At 37.3% G+C, this 14676-nt stretch overlaps 1 protein-coding gene and 1 pseudogene across 1 annotated transcript; both read left to right on the top strand.

Moving 5' to 3' along the window:
- Window positions 1–2532: 2532 nt before the first annotated feature.
- LOC133668205 (probable disease resistance protein At4g27220) lies at window positions 2533–7174 on the top strand (annotated as a pseudogene).
- A 4644-nt stretch (window positions 7175–11818) lies between these two features.
- On the top strand, window positions 11819–14432 carry LOC133668116 (uncharacterized). The gene is made up of 2 exons (XM_062087857.1): window positions 11819–12037; window positions 12333–14432. The coding sequence occupies exon 2, from the start codon at window positions 12339–12341 to the stop codon at window positions 14430–14432; it is 2094 nt and encodes a 697-aa protein (XP_061943841.1). The 5' UTR covers window positions 11819–12037; window positions 12333–12338.
- The last annotated feature ends 244 nt before the right edge of the window (window positions 14433–14676 follow it).

Here is a 14676-nt window from a genome sequence, read left to right as displayed (position 1 = left end):
AATAAAAAAACTAATTCTAATTAATCTGATCGAGAAAGCATGCCTAGAAAGCATACTGTTGACTTCACCTATGCACCAATTCAGACAATTCTTTACCATATCAAGAACAACAATTTCCTATTTATTTTAATTATCAAGTATCGAGAAAGCATGCTTTTAACGTTACTGCTTTGCTTTGCTTTGCTGAGTCCTCGAGTCATCATCAGTTACCACTCAAGATTCCTGCTCAATATTGACCAGCACGCGGCCCAGGAAAGTTAACGACTTTTCGACCTTGCTCCTTCTCCTTTACGACTTTTCGACATGGCTCCTTCTCCTTTTTCCGAAGTCAATAACGAAGCAGTTTCCTTTTTTTTCGGGGCTCTAAAGGGAAAGTTTACGACTTTTCGACATTGCTCCTTCTCCTTTACGACTTCTCGACATTGCCTTTGGAATATTCCGAAGTCAATAACGAAGCAGTTTGTTTTTTTTTGGGCTCTAAAATGATTATATATTTTTCAGAACAAATTTCCTATTTTAATTTCTGAAACAAGGATAAATCATAATTAAGCCCCATAAATAGGTAATTAAACTATATGATTGATTTGTTGATATTAAAAATAAAAAAATGTTAAGATATATTGTTTTTTATATATTTCTAATTAAAAATTATTTTTAAGAAGTATAGCAAGACAAATATACAAGATGCACCTCTTCTTTTTAATTTCAATTGTATTCATGAAAAAAGAAAATTTTCTTTCTTCTCCGTATAGACGCCTCACAACAGCTGTTCATTTAGATGAATTTGAGCGTGTTTGGAAGTGTGGTTGTTTTTTAAAATGTTTTTTATTCAAAAACACATTAAAATAATGCTCCACTTTGCTCAAGTTTTGATAACTATCGTCCTGGAACATTGCCTAAACCAATTTACTTTACATTGCAGCAATGACATGTTGCAGCAACTTCATAAATTCTAATACCATTATCTACATGGAGCATAATTTTGTGATTGACTTTGTTGTTGTCTTGGGTTGTGAAATAAAAGATAATTCTAAAACAGTTTCAGTTGTAAGTGTCCAAATATCTTCTCTCTGCTTCTGCCATTTTGCACTATTTTCTTTCTATATGAGAAATAAAGTCGCTGCTTCTGGTACCAGAACCTGTTTCCTGGCCTTGCATAATGTCGGATCAGATGGAAATATTAGCTTTTAAGATCCTCAGATGATGAAGTGACAGGCTCAGTTTAACTCCCGTGAACGCTTCCTCTTTTGTGAAATGAATCATCTTCTTTCTGCAATGCTAGTCCGGCAACAGGTTAAGCCTGTGTGATGCAATAAATTCCACAATGTATCAGACTCTGTCGCATATTATCGTGGTTGAATGCTCTTCAGTACTGAATTGGCATGTATTAAATGAAAGGCATGCAGATAGGTTTTAAAGTGATAACTACAGCACTTAAAATAGTTGTTTTCTTTTCTTATTATATGCCATTCAAGGAATCTAATCTTCATAATCACTTGTTTTAGTAGATTATCTTTCGGCGTGGGATTGGAATTGATAAAACAACTGATTATTTTGCCCTGGAGAAAGTGTACACGTCTTTCGGGATCTCTTTTAAGAGTAACTTGGTAATAACATAAAAATGATCTAAAATAAAATATAAAATAAAATATTTTAATTTTTTTTTAAAAACACTTTCAAAATATAATGTAAACACTGCTGAAGAGTCATGCTAGCAATGAGTATAAGCAGGTCAATAATTCTAGCTATGAATATAAAATATAAAATATTTTATATTTTTTTAGTATATGATTGAAAAATATTTTTTAATAATGATAGTGATAGTAGTGATTGTGATGGTGATAAAAATAATAAAATGATAATGATGAAGGAGATAATTATAGTAATGATGGTGAGATAGAAATAATGATAGAGATAATTGGATGGTATTATAAACAAATTATTATTTGTAAAATTATTTGCTGAATTTTGTGAGTTAAAAATATTTCAGATGGGCTTTTTCAGAAATTCCAAAACTGGGGTGAGTTCATACGTATGATTGACCAAACCATTACAAATACTACGGTAGTGTTTTTTAAATAAACTAGGTGTTATTTTTTAAAGTATATTTTATTTAAAAATTTATTAAAATAATATATTTATTTTTTTAAAAAATAATTTTTAATATTAATATATTAAAAAAAATTAAAAATATTAAAAAAATTAATTTAAAACTAAAAAATTTTCAATTTTTTTTTAAAAAAGCAATTAGACCTTAATACCAAACCAGACTCATGAATGCTAGCTAGCTTTAACATTATTGAGGCCTGTCAAATTTGTTTGGAGTTGCTTGATCCTTATACTCTTCTCTCTGCGCTATTACTGTAACAATCTCGTTATACCATTCTCTGCTCCCAGTAAATCATTTCTTAAAACCATATACTCTTCTCTTGCCTGTGCTTAATTTCTCCTCTCTTTTGTCTGAATACTGCTCAGGCAAAGCAGCTCTTGCAGAACATCTTGAATCCACGTAAAGTATTTATACTTCATTATTGAGGTCCAACGGGTTTCTCCATTATTGTTTCTGCTCGATCCTTGTACTCTTCTCTCTGCGCTATTACTGTAACAATCTCTTCCACATCTCATCTCATTATACCATTCTCTGCTCCCAGCTGTAAATCATTTCTTAAAACCATATACTCTTCTCTTCCCTGTGCTTTCTGCTCTTTTTTTTTTCTTTCTGAATACTGCTCAGGCAAAGCAGCTCTTGCAGAACATCTTGAATCCAGGTAAAGTATTTATACTTCATCTTGTCGGTGTTTTTGTTTTTCACAAGCAACTATTTTTTGAATCTTTTTAAGTAAAGGACAAGTATCACCAGTAGTTTCCAAAAATAAATCAATCGATCTTTCTCGGTTTTTATAATCCATGTCTTATGGAGTTAATTGACCCTTAACCTTGAGCTTTTATATATATATATATATATTCTGTTTTAATCTTTCTTTTTCCAATTAATGTAACTTCCATTAATTTTTATTCAATACTGTGACTTTTTTTTTCTATAGGAAAAAATGGTTCGATCAAACGATCCATTTTGGAATGATGTTGAAGATATGAGAAATGGTCGCATGAAGTGTAAATTTTGTGGGCATTTATTTTCCCAGAATACTTCCATTTCGAGGATCAAATGGCATTTGTCAGGAGTGCCAAGGCATGGTGTAAAAATATGTGAGAACGTTCCTGAAGAAGTTAAAGATGCAGCCCTTGCAGCTATTGATGGCCCTCCAGAAAAAAGAAATAAAAATGAAGCAGGATCGAGCAATAATGAGGTCACTAATGCAATTTCAGCTCCTGCAAAAGAACAGAACAATGAAGTGATGCATTTAGACATGGCACAACAAGAAGAAGCCTTTTCCCCTGGAGCGCTCGAACGTTGGATGGATAGCATCACTGATCAAGAGATCGAGTCTATGTTGGGACGTAGTTCTCCTGAAGAGCTTCTGCATGATGCATTGGAGACTGTACCGAGAACAGAAATGGTGCAGTATCTGGAGAGAGGTAGCTCTCATGAGAGGACATCAATTAATCAAGCTGATGAGCCTCAAGGAGATTCATCCGGACCAACAGATCTATTGTGTCTTGGCCTTGGAAGATGTTATGATCAACTCTGTTCTCCACCAGTAAACAATGATGGCATGATGAATGAAGTGCCATCAATTAATCAGCCTGATGAGTCTCAAGGAGATTCATCCGAACCAACAGATGTATTGTGTCTTGGCCTTGGAAGATGTTATGATCAACTCTGTTCAACAGTAAGCAATGATGTCATGATGAATGAAGTGCAGAACATGGTTACTGTGAGGACAGCACCAGTGTTACAACTGTTGGAACAAAGCAATGCAGTACATCACTGTTTGGCAGGGGATGCTGGAAGGATACTAGTGGGAGTTCAGGGCACGGAACAAGGAGCGGGGGAAGACGGAAATTGTTCACATTTAGAAGCGGAAAATGGCATGGGAAACACTTGTGAAGGATCTATTCAGCATGTTGACAGAAGTTTCTCTCTTGGGAGACGCCCAGTTGATGCACATGAGAATAGAGGAGAAGCAACACAAAGAATTGATCTAGTGAATCAATCAGATGGTTTTTCAATGGAGGAGGAGGAGGAGGAGGAGGATGCGGAGGACAATAGAGGAAGGTTAGTGCAGCCTGGCGCAGGAACTAGCTCTTCTAGAGGCCTTAAATACAACACAAGTGAGACTAGAGGAGATCCAATTCCTTCTAGCTCTACAAAGTTAGTGGGTCGAGCATTTGAAGAGAATAAGAATGTGATATGGTCTCTGCTAATGGATGGTAAATTCTCAACCATTGGCATTTATGAAATGGGAGGAGTTGGTAAAACAGCAATACTACAATATATCTATAATGAGCTTCTAAAAAGAAGAGACATTTCTCATCATGTATACTGGGTGATTGTGTCTCGAGATTTCAGCATTAATAGATTGCAAAATCTTATTGCTAAATGTCTTGATTTAGATCTTTCAAGCGAAGATGATGATTTGCATAGAGCTGTCAAATTGTCAAAAGAACTAGTGAAGAAACAAAAATGGATTCTCTTCTTAGATGATTTGTGGAACTCTTTTGAGCTACACGTAGTGGGAATTCCTGCCAATTTGAAAGGATGCAAGTTAATTATAACAACTCGATCACAAGAGGTTTGTAAACGGATGGATAGCCAACACAAAATCAAATTGAAGCCACTTTGTGAGAGGGAAGCTTGGACTTTGTTCATGGAAAAACTTGGAGATGACAAAGCACTTTCTCTAGAAGTGGAGCAAATTGCAGTAGATGTTGCAAGGGAATGTGCTGGTTTGCCATTAGGAATTATTACAGTTGCAAGAAGCTTAAAGGGAGTGGATGACCTACATGAGTGGAGGAATACATTGAAGAAATTGAGAGAATCAAAATTTAAGGACATGGAAAATGAGGCATTCCGGTTATTGTGGTTTAGTTATGATCAGTTATAGTTATGATCAGTTAGATGATTTAACACTACAACATTGTCTCTTATACTGTGCATTATTTCCTGAAGATTATATAATTGAAAGGGATGTCTTCATAAATTATTTGATCGATGAGGGAATAATAAAAGGAATGAGGAGCAGTCAAGCAGCATTTGACGAGGGCCACACAATGCTTAATAAACTTGAAAATGTCTGCCTATTGGAAAGTGTGTATTGTGGCGGTAGACGTGTCAAGATGCATGACTTGGTTAGGGACATGGCCATCCAAATACAGCAAGAGAACTCTCAAATCATGGTTAAAGCAGGTGTGCAATTAAAAGAATTGCCGGATGCAGAGGAGTGGACAGAGAATCTTGTGACAGTTTCGCTAATGTGTAATCAAATTCAAAAAATTCCCTCAAGCCATTCACCAAGGTGTCCCAATCTGTCAACTCTATTTCTTTGTGAGAATACAAGGTTGCGATTTATTTCAGATTCATTTTTCATGCAATTACATGGGTTCAAGGTACTCAATCTATCTACCACACGTATTAAAATATTGCCTGATGGTATCTCTGATTTGGTGAGTCTCACTGTATTATTGCTCTGTGAGTGTGAGAACTTAAGGGGTGTACCATCATTAAGAAAGCTCAGGGCACTAAAGAGGTTAGATCTCTTTAAAACTGAACTTAGAAAGATGCCTCAAGGAATGGAATGTCTATCCAACCTCTGGTATCTTAGACTCGGTTCAATTGGAAAAAAGGTGTTTCCCAGTGGGATATTACCTAAACTCTCTCACTTGCAATTGTTTGAATCTAGTGGTGTGTTAAATGTTAAAGGAAAGGAACTAGGATGCTTAAGGAAGTTGGAAACTTTGAAATGCCATTTTGAAGGTCACTCTGATTTTGTGGAGTTTCTCAGGTCTCCACAAAATCAAACCAAATCTCTAAGCACATACAGAATTTTTGTAGGGCCTTTGGATGATGAAGATTATTATGGAATGTTTTGGGGAACTCCCAGCAGAAGGAAAACAATTGTTTTGTGTAACTTGAGTGTCAACGGAGATGGAGATTTTCAGGTCATGTTCCCAAATGACACTCAAAAACTGGAAATTTTTAAGTGTAATGATGGAACAACTTCATGCGACATTTCATCCTTGATAAAGTATGCAACTGAACTAGAGATCCTCAACATTTGGGAGTGCAATAACATGGAGAGCTTGGTTTTATCTTCTTGGTTCTGCTCTGCTCCTCCTCCATTGCCATCTTCTAACAGTATATTTTCTGGTCTTAAAGAGTTTTATTGCCGTAATTGTAAGAGTATGAAGAAGCTGCTGCCTCTTGTCTTGCTGCCAAACCTCGAAAAACTGGAAAAGCTTGTAGTTCAAAAATGTGAGAAAATGGAGGAGATAATAGGAACAACAGATGAAGAAATCAGCAGCAGCAGCTCCAATCTGATCACAAAATCCATACTCCCAAAGTTAAGAATTCTGATAATGAAATATTTACCACAATTGAAAAGCATATGCATATGTGGTGTAAAGGTGATTTGCGATTCTCTTGAATATATTGAAGTAGACACATGTGAGAAGCTGAAGAGGATTCCAATTTGTCTTCCGTTGCTTGAAAATGGCCAGCCATCTCCTCCCCCTTCTCTTCAAAATATCGTTGCATATCCAGAAGAATGGTGGGAGACAGTAGTGGAGTGGGAGCATCCTAACGCTAAGGACGTCCTTCTACCTTTTGTACGTTTTCAACCATATTGAATTACAGGTAACCATCGTGTTTTAATTACTCTCTCTCTCCCTCCCTCTCTTAATCTTAAAACTTGTTTTTCTCACTGATTCCTCTGTTCATTTATTATTTATTTAATGTGGAATGGGATGGCTCTTCATCTTTTCATGGCTTTTAAATATTTGGTGATCTTTTTTATAGGCAAATGGTGAAGGAAGACAAGCCTCTTATTCAACAAGGATTGAAAAGAAGGCGTGTTGCCTCTTCCGGATTCGCTGCATTCAAATATTGATCCCGAGTTCTTCATTTTACTGTTGAGCAATGCTTTTCTGCAAAGAGCTTGGTTGCTTCTCATTCTTTTGAGATCAGGATTTATAGCCCTGTCAGGATTAAGCTATTATGATTATTTTTCTTTATGATAAAGATCTTGTAATCTTTGATTTTGTCGATAAATAAAATTGGAGGTGTTAAATTAATTGAGATCAAATAGAGAAAGGAGACTAGAATTCTGAATAATCTGTATTTTATGAATGCATAGTCTTAACCTAAATACAAATAGAGTATATATAGGTCAAACTGAAAGTACTATTCTACCCTTAATAAATAAGACCATATAAATATTATTTAACATCTCCCCTCAAACTCACAATGCAGTAGCTACAAGCATCGAGAGTTTGCCAACCAGAAAACGAAAACGAGAAATGGAATGCGTCTTAGTAAAGAAATCTGCAATCTGCAAGGAAGAAGGAACAAAAGGCAAAGCAATGGTGCCATGTTTGAGATGATGACGAGTAAGATGACAATCGATCTCAATATGCTTAGTGCGCTCATGAAAAACCGAGTTATGAGCAATCTGAATAGAACTCTGGTTGTCACAATACATAGGAGTAGGATGAGAAAAGGAAATTCCCATATCAGCAAGTAACCAACGTAACCAAACAATCTCTTTGGTAGTAGATGCCATGGCACGATATTCTGCTTCGGTGGATGATTGAGAAACAATAGATTGTTTCTTGCTCTTCCAAGAAATAAAAGAATCACCTAAAAAGATACAGAACCCGGTAATAGACTTGCGATCTGTGGGATCACTACCATGATCAGCATCAGAGTATGCATGCAACTCCAAGGAAGAGGTGGATGAAAGTAAAAGACTCTGAAAAACTGTACCCCGAAGATATCGCAAAATACGAAGAACAGCTGCCCAGTGAACAGTAGTAGGAGAAGCAACAAACTGACTAACAACATGAACAACATATGCAATATCTGGACGAGTAATGGTGAGATATACCAAACTCCCAACAATAGTGCGGTATAAAGTAGGATCTGTCAAAGGTAAACCATCAGAAGAAGAGTACCTTGCGTTAACCTCAATAGGAGTATCTACAGTTTTGTTATCAGTAAGTCTGGCCCGCTCAAGAATATCTGCAACATATTTCGATTGAGAAAGAAGGTAACCTCTAGGTGAGTATGCTACCTCAATACCCAGGAAATATCGAAGATAACCCAAATCCTTCATTTCAAATCGTCTAGCCAACTCTGTCTTCAAAACTGAAATACCATCAATATCATCACCAGTAATAATCATGTCATCAACATATAAAGACAGAATGATACGACCTGCATCAGTGCACTTAATAAAAAGAGCAAAATCATGACTGCTAGAAACAAAGCCAAGAGACGAGATCACAATAGAGAATTTCTCAAACCAAGCACGAGGTGCTTGTTTGAGACCATATAATGCTTTCTTAAGCTTACAAACATATCCAGAGTCATGTGAAATACCAGGAGGGGGTGCCATATAAACTTCTTCTTGAAGATCTCCATTCAAGAATGCATTTTTAACATCAAGTTGAGAAATATGCCACTGACGAACCGAAGCTACGACAATAAGAGTGCGAATAGTAGTCATTTTTGCAACCGGGGCAAATGTCTCCTCATAGTCCATACCATACTGTTGAGAGTATCCTTTTGCAACCAACCTAGCTTTGTATCTTTCAATAGACCCATCAGAATTAGTCTTGATCTTATACACCCAACGACAACCAACAACACTCTTACCAGGAGGTAGAGGAACCAGATCCCAAGTATCTGTCTTATGCAAAGCAGAAAGTTCCTCATCCATAGCTTGCTGCCAAAGCGGATCAAGAATTGCCTCTTTATAGGAAGAGGGCTCAAAGAGACAATGAATAGAAGCTAAAAAGGAAGTAAATGATGAAGAATAACAAGAATAAGCAAAATCTGGTAGTTTTGTGGACTTACGAATGCGGATGGACTGACGTGGAGGTGGATCCACAATCTCAGATGAAGCTTGAGGGGCTGTAGATGAGAATGGAGCTTCAGATGTGCTAGAGAGTAAAGTACCAGTACCTGCAGAGTTATGAGTATAAATTGATTGAACATAGGAAGAGGTATCATTACCAGAATCCTCAGAAAAAGGATCTATATGAATAAGATCAGATTTTGTCAGGCTATGAGTAGTGGATGGAATAGAAAAGAAAGGTATATGCTCAAGGAAGACAACATGACGAGACACATAAAGTTTCTGAGTTATTGGATCAAAACAACGATACCCCTTTTTACCTTCACCATAACCTATAAAGACACAAATAGCGGATCGAGAGGATAGCTTACTGCGTTCTACATGAGGACGAAGAACGAAACAAGTACAACCAAAAACTCTAAATGAGGAATAATCAGGGACATACCCATATAACTTTTCAAAAGGAGATATACCCAAACTATGAGAAGATGGAATTGTATTAATCAAACTTACAGCAGTAAGAACAGCTTCTCCCCAAAACTCACTAGGAACAAAGGCAGACAACAAGAGAGAACGAGCAGTTTCAACAATGTGCCTATGTTTTCTTTCAGCTACACCATTTTGTTCAGGAGTATCTGTACATGAAGTTTGGTGGATGGTTCCATCTAAGGCAAGCATTTGACAAAATTTATTAGAGGTGTATTCCCCACCCAAATCACATCTAAAGCATTTGATCACAGCAGAATGTTGAGTTTTGATAAGAGCTCGAAAAGCTGCATATATCTCAAAGAATTCAGAACGATGTTTCATTAAATAAACCCAACAATAACGAGTATGATCATCAATAAAAGAGACATAATATCGAGACCCTCCTTTTGTGGAAACAGGAGAAGGTCCCCATACATCAGAATGAATCAAATCAAATGGTGAAGATGAAACAAAAATACTTCGATTAAAAGGTAAAGCAGAAAATTTTGCCAGTTTACATCCACTACAATCAGAAATGTCACAAGTTTTCAAATTTCCTAAAGCTCCTGTGGATGCCAAAAATCTCAAATGAGAAGATGAAACATGACCTAGACGGGAATGCCATAAATAAAAACTAGAAGATGAAAGACTCAAACGAAAAGAAGACAAATCAGCAGTAGTAGCAGCAGTGGTAGCAGTAGCAACTGGCACTTTTAACTCATCCAAAATATATAGTCCATTCTCCCTACGGCCTGTCCCAATTAGCTTCTGAGACTGCAGATCCTGTACACAACAAAAAGAACTAGAAAACATGACTAAATAATCACCAGAATCACATATTTGACCAACAGACGCAAGATTCAATTTGAGTTTTGGAATAAGATAAACATTAGGGAGAGACAAGTGAGGTGTGACAACAGAACCAACACCTGCTAAGGGCATGGGAGTGCCATCAGCAGTCATAACAGGAATGGAGGACAAAGGGGACACTGAGGTAAAAGATGAGGAATCTGGAGACATATGATGGGAAGCACCAGAATCCAAGACCCATTCAGAGTGTGACATACCTGAGGAATTATGAGGCAACTGACCTATGGAAGAAGCGGACATTGCTTGTGGCTGCAAGGAGAGAAACTTCTGAAATTGCTTAGCCAAAGTATTAGGATCGGTAATAGAGCCTGGGGAAGCTACTGCTGCAGTATTGTGGTGTGGTGGTTTATAACCCTGAGGTGGTCGATGAGCATTAGATTGTGACTGACTGCTAGACTTCCAAGCTTGATTCTGCTGTCTCAACTTAGGACACTGAGCCTTCCAATGACCTTTCTGCTTACAGAAACTGCACTTATCAAAGCCAACCCTTGTGTAAGGCTTATTCTGATGATTAGAGAATGGCTTAGAAGGTACTGTTAGTACAGAAGGATTTGAAGCAGAAAGAATTCCCTTTTCAGAATAAGACTGAAGACGTATTTCTTCAGCCAATAACTCACTGACAACAGAGTCAACAGAAGGCAGTGGAGTACGATGCAGAATTGAACCTCTAAGTCCTTCGAAGTCACTGCGAAGAGCTGTTAAAAACTGTACCAATCGTTGCTGCTCTCTACGCTCAACATAGGCACCACATGCCTTTAATTCTGCTGATTCTGTAAGAGCCAATTGATCCCAAAGATCTGTCATAGCAGAATAAAACTCTTGAATACTCATATTCTTCTGATGAAGAGCTCGTATGTCATTCTCTAATTGGTACTGTTTTGCAAAATTTGATTGCGTGAATAACCTTTGCAGATGATCCCAAACCTCTTTTGCTGTCTCATACTTCGCCAACTGCGTACCTATCGAATGCTCTACAGAATTGTTGATCCAAGTAATGATCTTTGCATTATTTGCTTCCCATGTATCTATCAAAACAACATCCCCCTCCTTAATATTCTTAGGTATTATATAAGTTCCACTAACATACCCCCACATCTTCTTACCCTTAAGAAAATTTCGCATTACATAGCTCCAATATGAATAGTTCTTCCCATCCAACCTCACACTCACAGACTGAAGCGAATCATCTCTTTCAGTAGCCATAATTAACAATCACAGAGAACCAGAATGCAAAAGCAGCGAAAAACAAAATACCAAATTGCAGAAACTGAACAGAGATTGCAGAAACTAAACAAATATCTTCTCAAAATTAAACGATTACTCCAAAACACAAAACCAATTTGCAAAAACTGAACGCAAATACCAAATTACAAAAGCTGAAGGGTAGACGAAATACCAAAATAATTGCAGAAACTGACAAAATACCAAATTTTGCAGAAGCGGAAGACAAAATCTCACTCCAAAAAATTAATTGAGATCAAATAGAGAAAGGAGGCTAGAACGGGTTTCTCCATTATTGTTTCTGCTCGATCCTTGTACTCTTCTCTCTGCGCTATTACTGTAACAATCTCTTCCGCATCTCATCTCATTATACCATTCTCTGCTCCCAGCTGTAAATCATTTCTTAAAACCATATACTCTTCTCTTCCCTGAGCTTTCTGCTCTCTTTTTTTTTCTGAATACTGCTCAGGCAAAGCAGCTCTTGCAGAACATCTTGAATCCAGGTAAAGTATTTATACTTCATCTTGTCGGTGTTTTTGTTTTTCACTTGCAACTATTGTTTGAATCTTTTTAAGTAAAGGACAAGTATCACCAGTAGTTTCCAAAAATAAATCAATCCATCGTTCTCGGTTTTTATAATCCATGTCTTATGGAGTTAATTGACCCTTAACCTTGAGCTTTTTATATATATATATATATATATATATGTAATTATTTTCTGTTTTAATCTTTCTTTTTTCCAATTAATGTAACTTCCATTAATTTTTATTCAATACTGTGACTTTTTTTTTTCTATAGGAAAAAATGGTTCGATCAACCGATCCATTCTGGAATGATGTTGAAGATATGAATAATGGTGGCATGAAGTGTAGATTTTGTGGGCATTTATTTTCCCGGAAGACTTCCATTTCGAGGATCAAATGGCATTTGTCAGGATTGAAAAAGCGTGGTGTTAAAATATGTGAGAAAGTTCCTGAAGAAGTTCAAGATGCAGCCCGTGCAGCTATTGATGGTTCTCCAGAAAAAAGAAATAAATATGAAGCAGGATCGAGCAGTAATGAGGTCACTAATGCAATTTCAGCTCCTGCAAAAGAACAGAACAATGAAGTGATACATCTAGACATGGCACAACAAGAAGAAGCCTTTTCCCCTGGAGCGCTCGAACGTTGGATGGATAGCATCACTGATAAAGATATCGAGTCTATGTTGGGACGTAGTTCTCCTGAAGAGCTTCTGCATGATGCAGTGGAGACTGTACCGAGAACAGAAATGGTGCAGCATCTGGAGAGAGGTAGCTCTCATGAGAGGACATCAATTAATCAAGCTGATGAGCCTCAAGGAGATTCATCCGGACCAACAGATCTATTGTGTCTTGGCCTTGGAAGATGTTATGATCAACTCTGTTCTCCACCAGTAAACAATGATGCCATGATGAATGAAGTGCAGAACATGGCTAAAGTGAGGACAGCACCAGTGTTACGAGTGTTGGAACAAAGCAACGCAGTACATGACTGTTTGGCAGGGGATGCTGGAAGGATACCAGTGGGAGTTCAGGGCATGAAACAAGGTGCGGGGGAAGACAGAATTTGTTCACATTTAGAAGCGGAAAATGGCATGGGAAACACTGGTGAAGAAGGATCTATTCAGCATGTTGACAGAAGTTTCTCTCCTTCGAGACGCACAGTTGATGCACAAGAGAATAGAGGAGAGGCAACACAGAAAAGAGATCTTGTGAATCAATCAGCTAGTTTTTCAATGGAGGAGGAGGAAGAGGATGTGGGGGACAATAGAGGAAGGTTAGTGCAGCCTGGTGCAGGAACTAGCTCTTCTAGAGGCCTTAAATACAACTCAAGTGAGACTAGAGGAGATCCAATTCCTCCTAGCTCTACAAAGTTAGCGGGTCGAGCATTTGAAGAGAATAAGAATGTGATATGGTCTCTGTTAATGGATGATAAATTCTTAATCATTGCCATTTATGGAATGGGGGGAGTTGGTAAAACGACAATGCTACAACATATTCATAATGAACTTCTAGAAAGAAGAGACATTTCTCATCAAGTTTACTGGGTAACTGTGTCTCAAGATTTCAGCATTAATAGATTGCAGAATCTTGTTGCTTCATGCCTTGATTTAGATCTTTCAAGAGAAGATGATAATCTGCGTAGAGCTGTCAAATTATCAAAAGAACTAGTGAAGAAACAAAAATGGATTCTCATCTTAGATGATTTGTGGAATGCTTTTGAGCTACCCGTAGTGGGAATTCCTGTCAATTTGGAAGGATGCAAGCTGATTATGACAACTCGATCAGAAAAGGTTTGTAAACGGATGGATAGCCAACACAAAATCAAATTGAAGCCACTTTGTGAGAGGGAAGCTTGGAAATTGTTCATGGAGAAACTTGGAGATGACGAAGCACTTTCTCCAGAGGTGGAGCAAATTGTGGGAGATGTTGCAAGGGAATGTGCTGGTTTGCCATTAGGAATTATTACCGTGGCAAGAAGTTTAAGGGGAGTGGATGACCTACATGAGTGGAGGAATAAATTAAATAAATTGAGAGAATCCAAATTTAAGGACATGGAAGATGAGGTATTCCGGTTATTGAGATTTAGTTATGATCAGTTAGATGATTTAACACTACAACATTGTCTCTTATACTGTGCATTATTTCCTGAAGATCGTATAATTAAAAGGGATGACCTCAAAAATCCCAGAATAAAAGTCTACTCCATAGTTAAATTAAAGAGAAACAAACTTGATACGATGAACATCACTCAAAAGCAGAGAATTTCAGTGGAAGAGATAGGTGTCCTCCCGGTCTTCAATATTTTTGCCTCTGTTCTTGTTGTTCCTGTTGGTGCCGCCTCCTCTATTTTTCTTTGCTATGTTCAGGGTTTCTAAGTGTCTCCACACGTTTTTCAGACCCCCAAACTCTTCTTTTATACTGTGGCTTTTCTACCCCTGCAGTCATGAGGAAAATTTCCTTTTCTGCATTGATTTCTCCTACCCAGACATTGCGGGCCAGATTTGAGGTAGGAAACGTGCGAATTCAAAGATCTCTATTTCTGGAGAAATTGTAGAGAATCAAATTTTCTTTCCAACAACACTGATCGTGCAATTTTTGGACCTCTGAGCGTTGAGATAT

This window comes from Populus nigra, chromosome 11 (genome assembly GCF_951802175.1).
Source record: "Populus nigra chromosome 11, ddPopNigr1.1, whole genome shotgun sequence".
NCBI classification, from domain to species: domain Eukaryota; kingdom Viridiplantae; phylum Streptophyta; class Magnoliopsida; order Malpighiales; family Salicaceae; genus Populus; species Populus nigra.
The sequence above is the reverse complement of the archived record's forward strand: the minus strand, read 5'-3'. Positions and strand labels throughout refer to the sequence as shown.